The 12,270-nt window shown below is 45.3% G+C and overlaps 1 protein-coding gene across 1 annotated transcript in view; it reads left to right on the top strand.

Moving 5' to 3' along the window:
- LOC147701491 (dual specificity protein phosphatase 8-like) overlaps positions 1–10,381 on the top strand; it is a 47,097-nt gene extending 36,716 nt beyond the window's left edge. Inside the window, exons 5-7 of the mRNA XM_086930183.1 lie at positions 2,367–2,526; positions 3,586–3,709; positions 8,614–10,381. Of these exons, the coding sequence (XP_086786309.1) occupies positions 2,367–2,526; positions 3,586–3,709; positions 8,614–9,412 (1,083 nt within the window). The 3' untranslated portion in view covers positions 9,413–10,381. The remainder of the gene's footprint in view (positions 1–2,366; positions 2,527–3,585; positions 3,710–8,613) is intronic.
- Positions 10,382–12,270: the final 1,889 nt, after the last annotated feature.

Here is a 12,270-nt window from a genome sequence, read left to right as displayed (position 1 = left end):
TGGTAGTTGCGTGGGAACACTGACGCAACACGCATGGAACGCCTTCCCAGGGCAGAGTAATGCAACACAACAATTTGCGCAGCATTGCGTTACTCCAGGTTTAGGAAACCATTTTGGTCCACGCAATGTGGCCTTGTGTGCCTTCATAAATTTCATGATTGAGTTGTGTTGCACATGCACCAAGTTGCGTGGTGCAAGTGCGACGCAACTGGGCTCATAAGTCTGCGAGTGATAAGAGAGGAAGCTGGTCTGTGAACTGTTAATTCATTGGAGTGTAAAGCTCTTTAAAAGGGTGTATCATCAACTTGTTCCTAAATTGGAGCGGGCTGTAGGCTATCCTGATGGATGCAGGGATGTTGTGTTCCAGATCCTGGGTACATAGATGGAAAATGGCTGCTGTCTTGTTTTTCTCTCTTACACTTCCAAGACTGCAGTCTGATGGTGTCCTGGCTTTGGGTGGGCCGAGGACCACCAGAGATCGTGAGCCTGCCTACAAGACAAGCGAGGGTGCTTGTTGTGAGGGCTTTGTTAATGATGCAGCTAGTTTTGAAGATGGCAAGCGGAGCCAATGGAGTTCCATAAGGATGAGATGCACTGTGACATGTAGGAAGCCCTTAAGGTGCGCCACAGTATGTGGGTTTGAACAACAGTTCTGAAGTCACATTCTGGATGAAACAGTTTCACTTTCTTTTCTCTTTAGAAGGGAGAACTGGCCCGGGCCGTCTTTGTTTTTTTGGCAATGTGTTCCTTGAGGGTGAGATTGGTGTTCAGGGGGATTCCAAATTACCTGGCATTCAGTAAAAGTTGAGTATCCAAGCCATGAAGGTTAAGGCATTGAGCCAAATTTGTACTGTTTGATCATTGGTCCAGGTGAATAACAGGAATTCTGTCTTGGTTGTGTTGAGTTTCTGGCAGGCATAGGGCATACAGGCCTGGATTGTGTCAGGGACTGTTTGAGGTGTTGGGTATCTGAAGCAGAGGAGACGTTCAAGTAGAAATGTCCATCATTGACAAATTGGAGAAACTGAAGTCTCGAGCCCTGGCTTAACCCCATCTGCACTCTGGTGCCCTGGCATTTGTGTACCTGCATGATGATGTTCTGGCCAGTCCTTAGGTGCACTATGGTGCCCTGTCCTGTGTATTTCTGCACTATGGTTACCTTGGCTCGAGTGCATCGCCTATCTGTACCTGCAGTCCCATACACTGACCTATGTGTACCTGCATGGTGATGCTTATGATTGCGTGTAACTACACTCTGATCCTTATTTGCACTCTACCTGCACAATGCACTCTGGTCCCCTGGCATGTGTGCACCAGCACTCTGATGCCCTCGCCCGTGTGTAACTGCAATCTGGTCCCCTAGTCAGGATGTTGCACTCTTAGGTTCCACCATGATCTATCAACTAACACTGCGACGCCCTTAAATTTTGTTACAAAATGAGTTATATTTCGCCATTGTCAAATTGTGAGACTCATTAGTCGTGTCTAGGGCCAGTTTGCGGTGCTCTCCTTTCTGGTTCACCTTAAGGCCTGCACTATGCTTTCTTCCCATTGAGCTGAGCATCAAATCTGCTTAGAGCACTAGTGCAAGCATGGATGCCCCTCCACTGCCTCAGATGTGTAGAGCAGAGAACCATACTCCATTCCATGCTTTGTTGGACCTACACAAACACTCTGTCAGTGACGCGGTGCATCCCCAGGCTGGAACCATCACGTCTCATGGCCCAGTTGTGCTAGTCATTTTAGCAGATCTCCTTGCCTAATCATGGCCAAGGTCCTGACATCATGGCTCTCTTATTGACACTCATCTCTTTTCATAATCCAGTCGAAGCCAGTTCTTATCCTCGCCTTGCCTAAGCTTGACCCTCCTTCCTGACCTTCCTGAAACCCATCTCTGCCCCCTGACCTCTCTGGCACACTTTATGCCTGGACAAGAATGATATACTACCGCATTCCAAACCAGTCACTGTATTATACCAAAACTCTCAAACTGCAAACTCATCTTCTGCCTTCTTAAGAGCTTTGTTCATCAAGTTACGCCCTGTTGCATGCTCCTTGTGTTGTGCTCACCTTCAGTGCATGCAAGTTGCACATTAACACACACCATTGCTTGCTCATACTATTTCTTCCTCTCGATTTACTCCCAGATGTAGCAAATACAATCACTCCACCGCCCACAGACATCCACTCTCACCTCAGTCCTTGTCACCTGCTGCTTCTGTACTTGGTTCGGGTTAGGAGTACATATAGGCAATTTGTTGAATGTGCTCACCAGAGGCCGCGCTGACGACATCTAGGCCAGGTATCTCTGATCAATAAATCAGATTGTGCATTTGGTGACCGTCCCTTCTCTCCCTGTGCTCTAGGAAGTGATCACTCGGAACGGCATCACCCACCTTCTGAACATCAGCTGCAGCTGCCCGAAGCCAAGCTTCGTCCCCGACAGTCACTTTCTGCGCATTCCCATCAATGACAGCTACAGCGACAAGATCCTGCCCTGGCTGCAGCCTGCCACAGAGTTCATAGGTAACTACAGAGGTTATGGGTAACCATAGAGGTCATAGGAAACTAGTGGTCATTGGAAACTACAAAGCTCATGGCAAACCCCATAGTTCAAAGGCTACCAAGGAGATCATAGAGAAATAATCTGCAGAGGTCATGGGAATCAGCCGTTTCAGGATTGCTAAGCAGATCCAATGTTACCATAGTGACCAAGGGTACCACAGAGGTCATGGGAACCACAAAGGTTATGGTTAACCATTTACCGTTCAAGGGTCCAAGGATGTAATGTGATATCCCAGGTGTCATAGCTGATAGGTGATATAAGAGTCCATTGGTGTTATCAGAGTTGATGTCAGAGTTCATTGATAATGTCAGAGGTTATGGGTGATGCCGGAGTTCATGGAACATGTTAGACATCATTAGGATGTCAGGCCTCATTCCTGGATGATGCTAGAATACATGAGTGATGTCAGAGCTTAAAGGTTGATGTCCAGAGTGAAAGGGTCAACAGTGTCAGAGGTCATGCATGGATGATGCCAGAGGTCAAAATTAAATATCTGTGTCCATCACAGACCTCCCTCTTATTTAATAGTTTTTTCATAGTTCTTAGTGACTTCAGAGTTTATGGATGAGCCTGTGGTTCATTCATGATGTTGAATGCTATGGTGACGTCAGGGTTCATGGGTGACCTGAATGTTTATGCCTGGATGACCCATCTCAGCTGTGAATGTTAGACCTGTAATGGTTTATTACATCTTATCGATTTGATCTGAGAGTGGGTTGAGAGGATAGTTTCAGTAATTTGTGCTTCTACTGATGGAAGGTGGATCATCTTAAGTCAGTAGAAAGCAGGCTGGTGAGCTGTTTTTTTCAAGGTAAATCATGTGTGCTGAGAGCATCTGCACCCGTGACGAGGTCACCGTGTTTCTTTATGGGTGATGCAGTGGGTTCCCATGCATGTGGTGATCCAGGGTACACATGAGACCTGAGTAAGGCAGCTCAGGGTGGCTGGGGAAGAGGATCTTGGGTTGGATTTTTATGAATTTTCTAGTAGGGTTCTAAGCTTTGCTATTTTCCATACAGATAAGGCGGAGCTGGTGAACGGGAAGGTGCTGGTACACTGCCTCGCGGGTATCTCTAGATCTGCTGCTATAGCCATTGCTTACGTCATGAGCACCATGGGACTCCCACTAGACGACGCCTACAGGTAGGCAGTGCCACTGGCATTTTTGCTGTTCCACCAATTGCTGATGCTTTATGTTGTGTGCTTGCTGTTTTGCTGTTCCACATTGATCTCTTGTGGCACACTGTGCAGTCTTCATAAGTTCACTCTACACAAATGCAGTGAATGCTCTTTACAATTGAAGGTTTAGGTTAAAATAAATGTATTTTTAGATACAAAACACATAATACAGATGCACTATCAATAATCCCAGTAACTACTTACCGCCGGATGCTACACAGCCCTCACAGGTGTCCCCACTGTGCAGATTGTTAAGGCCCCAGAGATCATTCAGGCAAATATAAGCTGCAACTTTATCTTCAAAACATTGCATCTAAATAAGCTTACTATTAGAAACCAGGCATCCAGTTAAGCTTACCATCATGTACATGGCATCCAATTATGATTACCATCAAATGCACGGCATCCAATTAAACGTACAATTAGAAACATAGCATCCAATTAAACTTAGCATTAAAAACAAGGCATCCAGTTAAGCTTACCATCATGTACATGGCATCCAAATAAGCTTACCATTAGAAACATTGCATCCAATTAAGCTTAGCATTAGAAACAAGGCATCCTGTTAAGCTTACCGTCATGTACATGGCATCCAAATAAGCTTACCATTAGAAACATTGCATCCAATTAAACTTAGCAATAGAAACAAGGCATCCAGTTAAGCTTACCATCATGTACATGGCATCCAAATAAGCTTACCATTAGAAACATTGCATCCAATTAAGCTTAGCATTAGAAACAAGGCATCCTGTTAAGCTTACCGTCATGTACATGGCATCCAAATAAGCTTACCATTAGAAACATTGCATCCAATTAAACTTAGCAATAGAAACAAGGCATCCAGTTAAGCTTACCATCGTGTACATGGCATCCAAATAAGCTTACCATTAGAAACATTGCATCCAATTAAGCTTAGCATTAGAAACAAGGCATCCTGTTAAGCTTACCGTCATGTACATGGCATCCAAATAAGCTTACCATTAGAAACATTGCATCCAATTAAACTTAGCAATAGAAACAAGGCATCCAGTTAAGCTTACCATCATGTACATGGCATCCAAATAAGCTTACCATTAGAAACATTGCATCCAATTAAGCTTGCCACCAATTACGTAGTAAATACATGGCATCCAATTCAGCTTACCATTAGAAATGTGGCATCCAATTAGCATTAGAAACATGGCATCCAATTAACCTTTACCGTCAAATACAGCGCCAAGTTAGAAAACAAACGTCTCAGAGTGAAACGGTCTAGAACCTCCTCCAAACACACAGGGCCTGTTTATCAAACAATTTGGTGTAAGTTTTCAATTTTTTTGCGATTCACAAAAAATAATAAGTTTATGACCCTGGAGATTCCTCAGTGTGGGCGGAGAGCTCCAAACATGAAAATACAGGCCTGTCCTACCTTCTTAAGTGCTTTGCTACACAACCTGAACCTAGGGCTTTGGTATTCGGAAGGGCTATAATGGCGTCCCTCACCTCCTCCCTTTCAAACCTGAACTCTTCTCGCTCTACCTGGTGGTAAAGTAAAGGAGTGGGTTCGGGGTAATCATAAATAGATGCTTCACCCACACATCTGCTGCGATAGGTGAATTCATTTAAAATCTCAGGGTTGACTGAGATAAAGGCTGATTTTCAATGTTCCAAATTAGCCCACTTCCTCGGCAGTACAATCAAGATTGAGCTCTTCCCAAGCCTCGCTATGGAAATACTGCTTTCTTCCCTTTAGGACTTGTTTGTATGCAGACCGACACCTTCAGGACCACCGTGGAATCTCTGGGAGTGTATTTAAGTGCTCTCTTGGGGTGCCATAGTACAGGAAGGGTCCTACCACCATCCAGTGGCCTCTGTGTTTGTAGTGCCTCAGCAACATAGACTTAATGGCTCTACATATATGACTCAAGGAAGACAGAATTATATTTTATTTATTTATTTATTTATAGAGCGCATGAATCACCCCATAAGGGTATCTCCGCGCTTAGGACACAGCAACAAACCCAGGAGACATGTGAGAAGAGGGAGGTTTTCAGCAGTTTCCTAAAGGCCAGGTAGTCTGTGCACTGCCGTAAGCAAATGGGGAGATCGTTCCATAGGTGCGGGCTGAGATGGTAAAAGGCCTTTCCCCCTTGCCGAGATTTTCTGATGCGTGGAACAGAAATCAAGGCTTTGCCTCCTGAACGGAGTGGTCTAGGAGACACATAGTTTACAAACTTCTCATTGAGATAGCTAGGGCCTAAACTGTCTACAGCTTTATAGGCCATGCAACAGATCTTGAAATTAATCTTTTTTCGTATGGGTAGTCAATGTAACTTCTTAAGCAAAGGAAGGGATGATGTTCTAGGGGGGACATTGGCCACCATGCGAGCCGTGGTGTTTTGGACTACCTATAATCTATTTATGTCCTTTTCATTGGCTGAGATCAACAGCGCATTACAGTAGTCTAAGCGGCAAAAAATTGAATGCCTGGATCAAGGTTTTTTTAGAAGACAGAGGTAAGAAAGGGAATACTCTTCTGAGCATGCTGAGGTTGTGGAAGCAGGCTCCGATGGTAGTGGAGACATGCTCTCTGAAGGTGAGTTTTTGGTCCAGGAGGACTCCAAGGTTTTTCACCACTGATTTAGGGCAAGGGGTGGGGCCCAGTTCCTCTGGCCACCACATAGGAGACCATACCAAGGTGGCCTCACCAAAAAGCATTATCTCGAACTTTGTGGCGTTTAGTTGGAGAACGTTATTTTTCACCCGTTCCGCTGCAGATGTCATTCCTTCGCAAAAGATGGCTTGGCAGTTAGGGTTGAATTTGTCAAGTGGAAGGAGTAACTGGATATCATCCGCATAAGAAATTGGGATGAAACCCAGTTTTCTTAACAGTCTTGCCAAGGGAGCAACGTAAACGTTGAACAATGTAGGACTCAGACAGGAGCCCTGAGGTACTCCCTTGGTGACCTTAGAGGTCTTGGAGTGGTAGGAGCCTAAGTTCACGGTCTGAGTTCTGTCAGATAGGAAGTTGGTAAGCCATTTCAGAGCTAGCCCTGTGACGCCTATGCCGCTCTGCCTCTGTCTCAACCCCCTGACTACCTCTCCACTCTTTACTTCCTTGCTCTATCTGCAGGTCAGCCGCCCCCTCCCACTTTTCTCCAATGTAGAGTCAGAGGTCACTGTCCAGACAGGGAACGAGAAGTGTACACATAGAAGGATGTCATCCGCAAGGAGGCAGAAGAAGAGAATTTACGAGAACTATATCCGATTTCTCCAGATGGAAAGTAGAAAAACCATGAAGCAGTGCTTTGATTTTCCATATTAAAGCGAGAATGCCAGATGTGAAGGATGATTTATTTTTTATTACGAATATCCTGCAATTAAATCAACAATTATATGCAGTATGTGTGTATGTTTCATTTTAATAGTGTGCCCTCAGGAGCTTAATATCCACCCTCACCTCTTTCCTAACAGGGCAGGTTTGATATTGAATTACACTTAAAATATTGTTGTTGCAAGACAGAAAAATCGATATCTAAGCACAGAAAAAATGGCTTTGGACAATAGCTGTTCAAACTTTCTTTTGCTCACAATTTGGCTTACGGTTGCCATGTAGATTTATGTGTCCTTTTTCTGAAAGTATAATGTACAATGGCACCTGGAGTTCTTGAATAAACTGAAATTGATATTGAAGTATCTAGTTGTTCTGGCAGAGAACCCCAAATGTGTGTTTGCCAAAGCTCTGAAAACCCTTACGGTGACCCTGTGTAGGCCATGGCTTTCTTATCTCACTCTTGTTCCACCCATATGTCTTTGCATAGATTTCCCTCTCTTAGTGCAGATGTCCGTCTATTTTGTTGCCCAGTACCACACTGATTTTCCTTCCGTCACTTGTTCACTAGCTGTCACACACTTTTTAATTCTCACAGTCCCAGGCCTTCACTCACTCACTCCCCTGAGACCCTTTGTTGTTTTAGCCCCCACTCTTTCCTAATGCCCCTTAATCATTCATTAGCTCCTCTCTCATCCCTTTCCACTTCCCTTTCTGAAGGCCTTCACCAAGTGTCATATGTCACAAGCCGAAAGACACACAATTGATGGACGGAATGCAGAACAAATCAAAACCTTCACCCCAGTCAAGAGATATGGGTTAAATCCATTATCCATCATCCTTCATCCATCACATGTCACAAGGTGGCCACTCTACCTATCACATTTCCCAGGTCATCACTCTCCTTGCTCAGACTTTTAAAGCAGAATACCGCTTTGTTCGCCATAAGTGTGGCAGGGTATGCTCAGACGTGAGTCCCTTTCTCACTTTGCCACTGGATTCAAGCAAGCCGGGCTGAAGACGGCTGGAATGCCAGAAACCGGTCTTCGGAAGCTTGTTTCCGGTCCAGGAAAGGCATGGCTTGGCAGTTCGGGCTGGACTGTTTCCATGAGGCACAGGGTCAGACTGATTTGCATATGGCCATGTCTGAACTGGGGTGGCAGAGTGGGCTAAAGAACGGTGATGGATTAAACCCAGATATGTTGACTGGGTGTGAGAATTTGCTTGGTTCAGATGCTCCGTCCATCACCACCCCCTTTTGTACTACTTTTAAAACTTGGCAAATTGTTTTAAGAACATTGTTATATCTTATTTCTTTGTAAAAATGAATGTAATTGGTCTCTGTGTTTTATGGTCTCTTAAAGTCCTATAAACGTGATGTATAAATGTATGAAAAACATGTACGCTATTGATGCACACTATCTGCTATTGTAGTTTGCAATATTTATCCTTTATTTGCATGGTGCTCTACTCTCTTCCTGTTTCATGCTTTGTTCTCCTACACCGAGTGTCTGAGTCTGCTTGTGGTCTTAAAGCCTTTTCTTTAATCCTTTTACAGATTTGTTAAGGAGAAGAGACCCAACATATCACCTAACTTCAACTTCTTGGGGCAGCTGCTGGAACATGAGATGAGCCTGGCTTCATGCCCCTCGCAGCATCCGCCCCGACCCTCTCACACTGACAGCCTGGTGGACCGCAGAAGACCCACGCACTGCTGTGCACAGGAGCCTTGCACGGCCCAGAACCAGCCGTGCCCTGGTACCTGCAGCGCAAACCAGGATTCTCTGCTGGACGTGGAGGTGGCCCTGGATGCTGGGGAGCTGGAGGGCCAGGCAGAGGAGACCACTCAAAGGGTGGAGTCCAACACAACAGACTTGGAGAGCCGGTTTACCACACTGGACATTGCCTCAGAGCCTTGCTGGGACAGTGGGACCATGAAACGCTCCTTTTCTCTGGACATCAAGTCAGTGTATTCCCCCACACCCTCCACGCCGGTTCTCAGACTTACAAACCCTCTCCTGCCTGTGGGGTCGCAGCCAGCCCAGGTTACCGCACACCCACCCAAGCCATCGAAAATCTGGAACCGGATCTTTGGCTTTGGATTCAACTTTCTGTACTTCTTCTCTGAAGATGAAGAGGCAAAAGACAAGCTAGCACAGGAATCTAGCTCTGGTGGCATCAACGATGAACCAAAGTCTCCCAAGAGCCCACCCGGGCACGGGGTGGGTCGACACTACAGGGAGGAATGTCCACAGCAACCTTTCACGCTGAGTAGGCCTGGCTGCAGGGGAAAGGGGCTCAGTCAAGAGAATGGAAACTTTGCTCAATCGCGAGCAATCTCCCCTGTGCCGGTGTGATAAGCCTGCAGCATGACTGCCTGTGCTTTATTTGCTCTTTTGCCAGCTGCTACTATTCTGGGTGACAGTCAAAGGTATAACTTAGTAGGACACTGAGACAGTGGACAAGTGCTTGCCCCCTTGCTGCATGATGATGACCATATGGAACGCTTGAGTAGCATGCGGAAATAAGAACGTTGGGAACGTTGCAATGTTAGAGTTCAACAGGGCTGTCTCTGACAGACTCCGGAAAAGGAACCCAGCTTACTTTATAGGTTGGCTGCATTGAAGATCCCTGCTCACCATGCCCTTCATTGTTCCTTGAGCTTAGCTTGCTTTGGCGCATCAGGTCCCTGGTTTTGAGTTGACATGTGCTCCATCTGGGATGCTGCTAAAGTGTCACCTGGAGGTGCTCATCCTCATCCTGGGAGTCGGCCTTCATTTGAAGATATGAAATCTGCCTTCAAGTTAGGGAGATGCTTAGGTGAGCTTTCTTGATTCTGCACCAAGGCTCTCTATGACGAGTGAAATGTCCTCACCATGCCTGGACCCTGCAGTCTTATGGGTTCCAGGCAGAGGTGTGAGAATGGGGGTAACAAGTTGCAGTCAGCATATTTCAATATGGTGGTAAGGATGAAGCACTTGTGCGACAGGTACGATAAGACCAGGTCTGCGAAACATGCTCTCTGTTTTAGAGGGACCGATGGAGCATCCCATGAGACCAAAGATGGGATCATCAACTCGCACTCCGATCCACACTATGTTTGCCAAAAAGGACTACTGGAAATGGAGGAGTGAAAGGGTCACTTGTCACCCCAAAGATGGAATAGTAAGTGTCTCTGAGGGAGCTGGACGTAGTGTCCTGACATCACAGGAGAAGAGACTGAACATTCACTAAGTCCTGGGTGAAAGTCAAGAAAATTGCAATTCTAGAAAACAACACAAATGTTTGTTTCTTTGTTATTATTTATAAACCAGCTGTTTACTGTGTGTCCTGTTTACTGTGCCTGTTTTCTGTACCAGCGTGAAGTGACATGGAAAATTTGGAATACAATGGCGAGACAGTAAGGCAAGGGCGGTTGGGGGCCTTGGACTGGGAGAGAAAAGAAGGGTTGGAGAGAGAGGTATATTCCACTGATGAATATGTAAAACCTCAGGCTAGACTGCAAGGGAGGGGAAATTAGCCATTACGAGGCTGGTGCCACGGATGCTATTACCATGTATGCGTTAGGACACATGCACCTTTACCACGCATAACCTTTACCACACATCTTTGTACAACGCATATGCCTTTACCACGCATGACTTTACAATGCTTTAATGTTGTAAAGGTATGCATGGTAAGGGCATATGCTTGGTAAATGTGTGCCGGCATGTGGTAAGGCCATATTCATAGTAAAGCTGCAGGTATGGTTAATGCTATCGGCGTCGTTAGAGGAAACGGAGAGACTCTTCTGCTACCTCTTTACAACCTGTGCTTTGCCTGAAGAGATGCCTTGTCGCCGTTGTGAGTGAGGTAAGAGGGATTGGGTCTAGTGAAGGGGGCGGTTTTAGGGCTTTAGGGGCAGGGGTTACGGTTTTAGGGATTTAGGGCATTTTTAAAAAGGGCTGAGGGGTGGGTCGTACAGGAGTCCAGTTTCGGATTTACAAAGATAACTTAGTCTTTTGAGTAATCTACACTTTTGAGTAAGTTTACTACTCTTTGCTTAGACACTACATCAGAGTATAAGTTACTACTAACAAAACAAAAAAAACATTAGTAAGTCTAGTACAGCCAACGACTGGCACTGCAACACCCTCCAATAGACAATAATTAAGGTATGGAATTAAAATAAATCCCAATAGGAAACAAATTAAATAAAATAAAATTATTAAAATATTTAAATATATAAATACATATAATTTGATGTTAATCAGGCCTAGTGTTTTTAGTAGTCAAACTCCTAAATGCAAAGGCCAGTGATAGAATTCTTGCACCCTACTTGCCAATTTAATTTTTTTTAGCTTGAGCAGAAAAGGCAATAACATGACGTCTTGAACATGTTAGGGCAGATTTATAAACCCCTTGCGACAACGTAACGCAGCTGTTGCGTGACTTCCATGACTCAGAGGCTTCGTAAACAATACACCACATTGCAACATATATACAACGTGACACATCTAGGGAGCTGCGTCACGCTGTAAAGCACTGCGCTACATTATACATGCGTCATGTATAATGTATGCAGGGTGGGCGTTCCGACGTAAGAAAGCCTCGTAAAAGTGATGCAGTGAAAGCTACAAGATTTCACGGAGTCACTTTTACGATGCAACTGCGTCAAAACCTTACACCTGCTTCAAGCAGGTGTAAGGATTGACGCAGCATAATAGAAATCGGCATTCCGAGGCATAGCTGGAGTTGCGTCGTGCTTGCGACATGACTCCAGCAATGCGTTCCTTTTACGCCAATAGATACGTCACACATCTATCAATCCTTGCACCAAGGTGCACCGCATTTTAAATGCGAAGCATCAATGGTGGGGCAAGTTTTTTTTGCAAGACGCAAATTACCCGGTGCATTTTTGCTGATATGCAGAGATGTAAAGAATTGGCTTGGTAGTTTAGTCTGCCCTGTTCCCATGATGCACTGGGCCAGGGACAGACTGATTTGCATATAGCCATGTTCTGAGCTGGGATGGGGCAGTGAGATAAATAACGGTGATGGATCAAGCCCTGATCTTTGGACTGGGTAAGAGTGGTCTGCTCAATTCAGACACTCTGTTCATCACCACCCCCTTTTGTAAATCGATTTTGGCCACTATAGGTGTGGCAGGGTATACTCAGACATGAGTCCCTTTCTCACTGCTCCATCAGGATTCAAGCAAGCCGGGCCGAAGAGG

Source organism: Lissotriton vulgaris, chromosome 7, assembly GCF_964263255.1.
Source record: "Lissotriton vulgaris chromosome 7, aLisVul1.2, whole genome shotgun sequence".
In the NCBI taxonomy this organism is placed as follows: domain Eukaryota; kingdom Metazoa; phylum Chordata; class Amphibia; order Caudata; family Salamandridae; genus Lissotriton; species Lissotriton vulgaris.
This window is presented reverse-complemented; position numbering and strand designations above follow the sequence as displayed.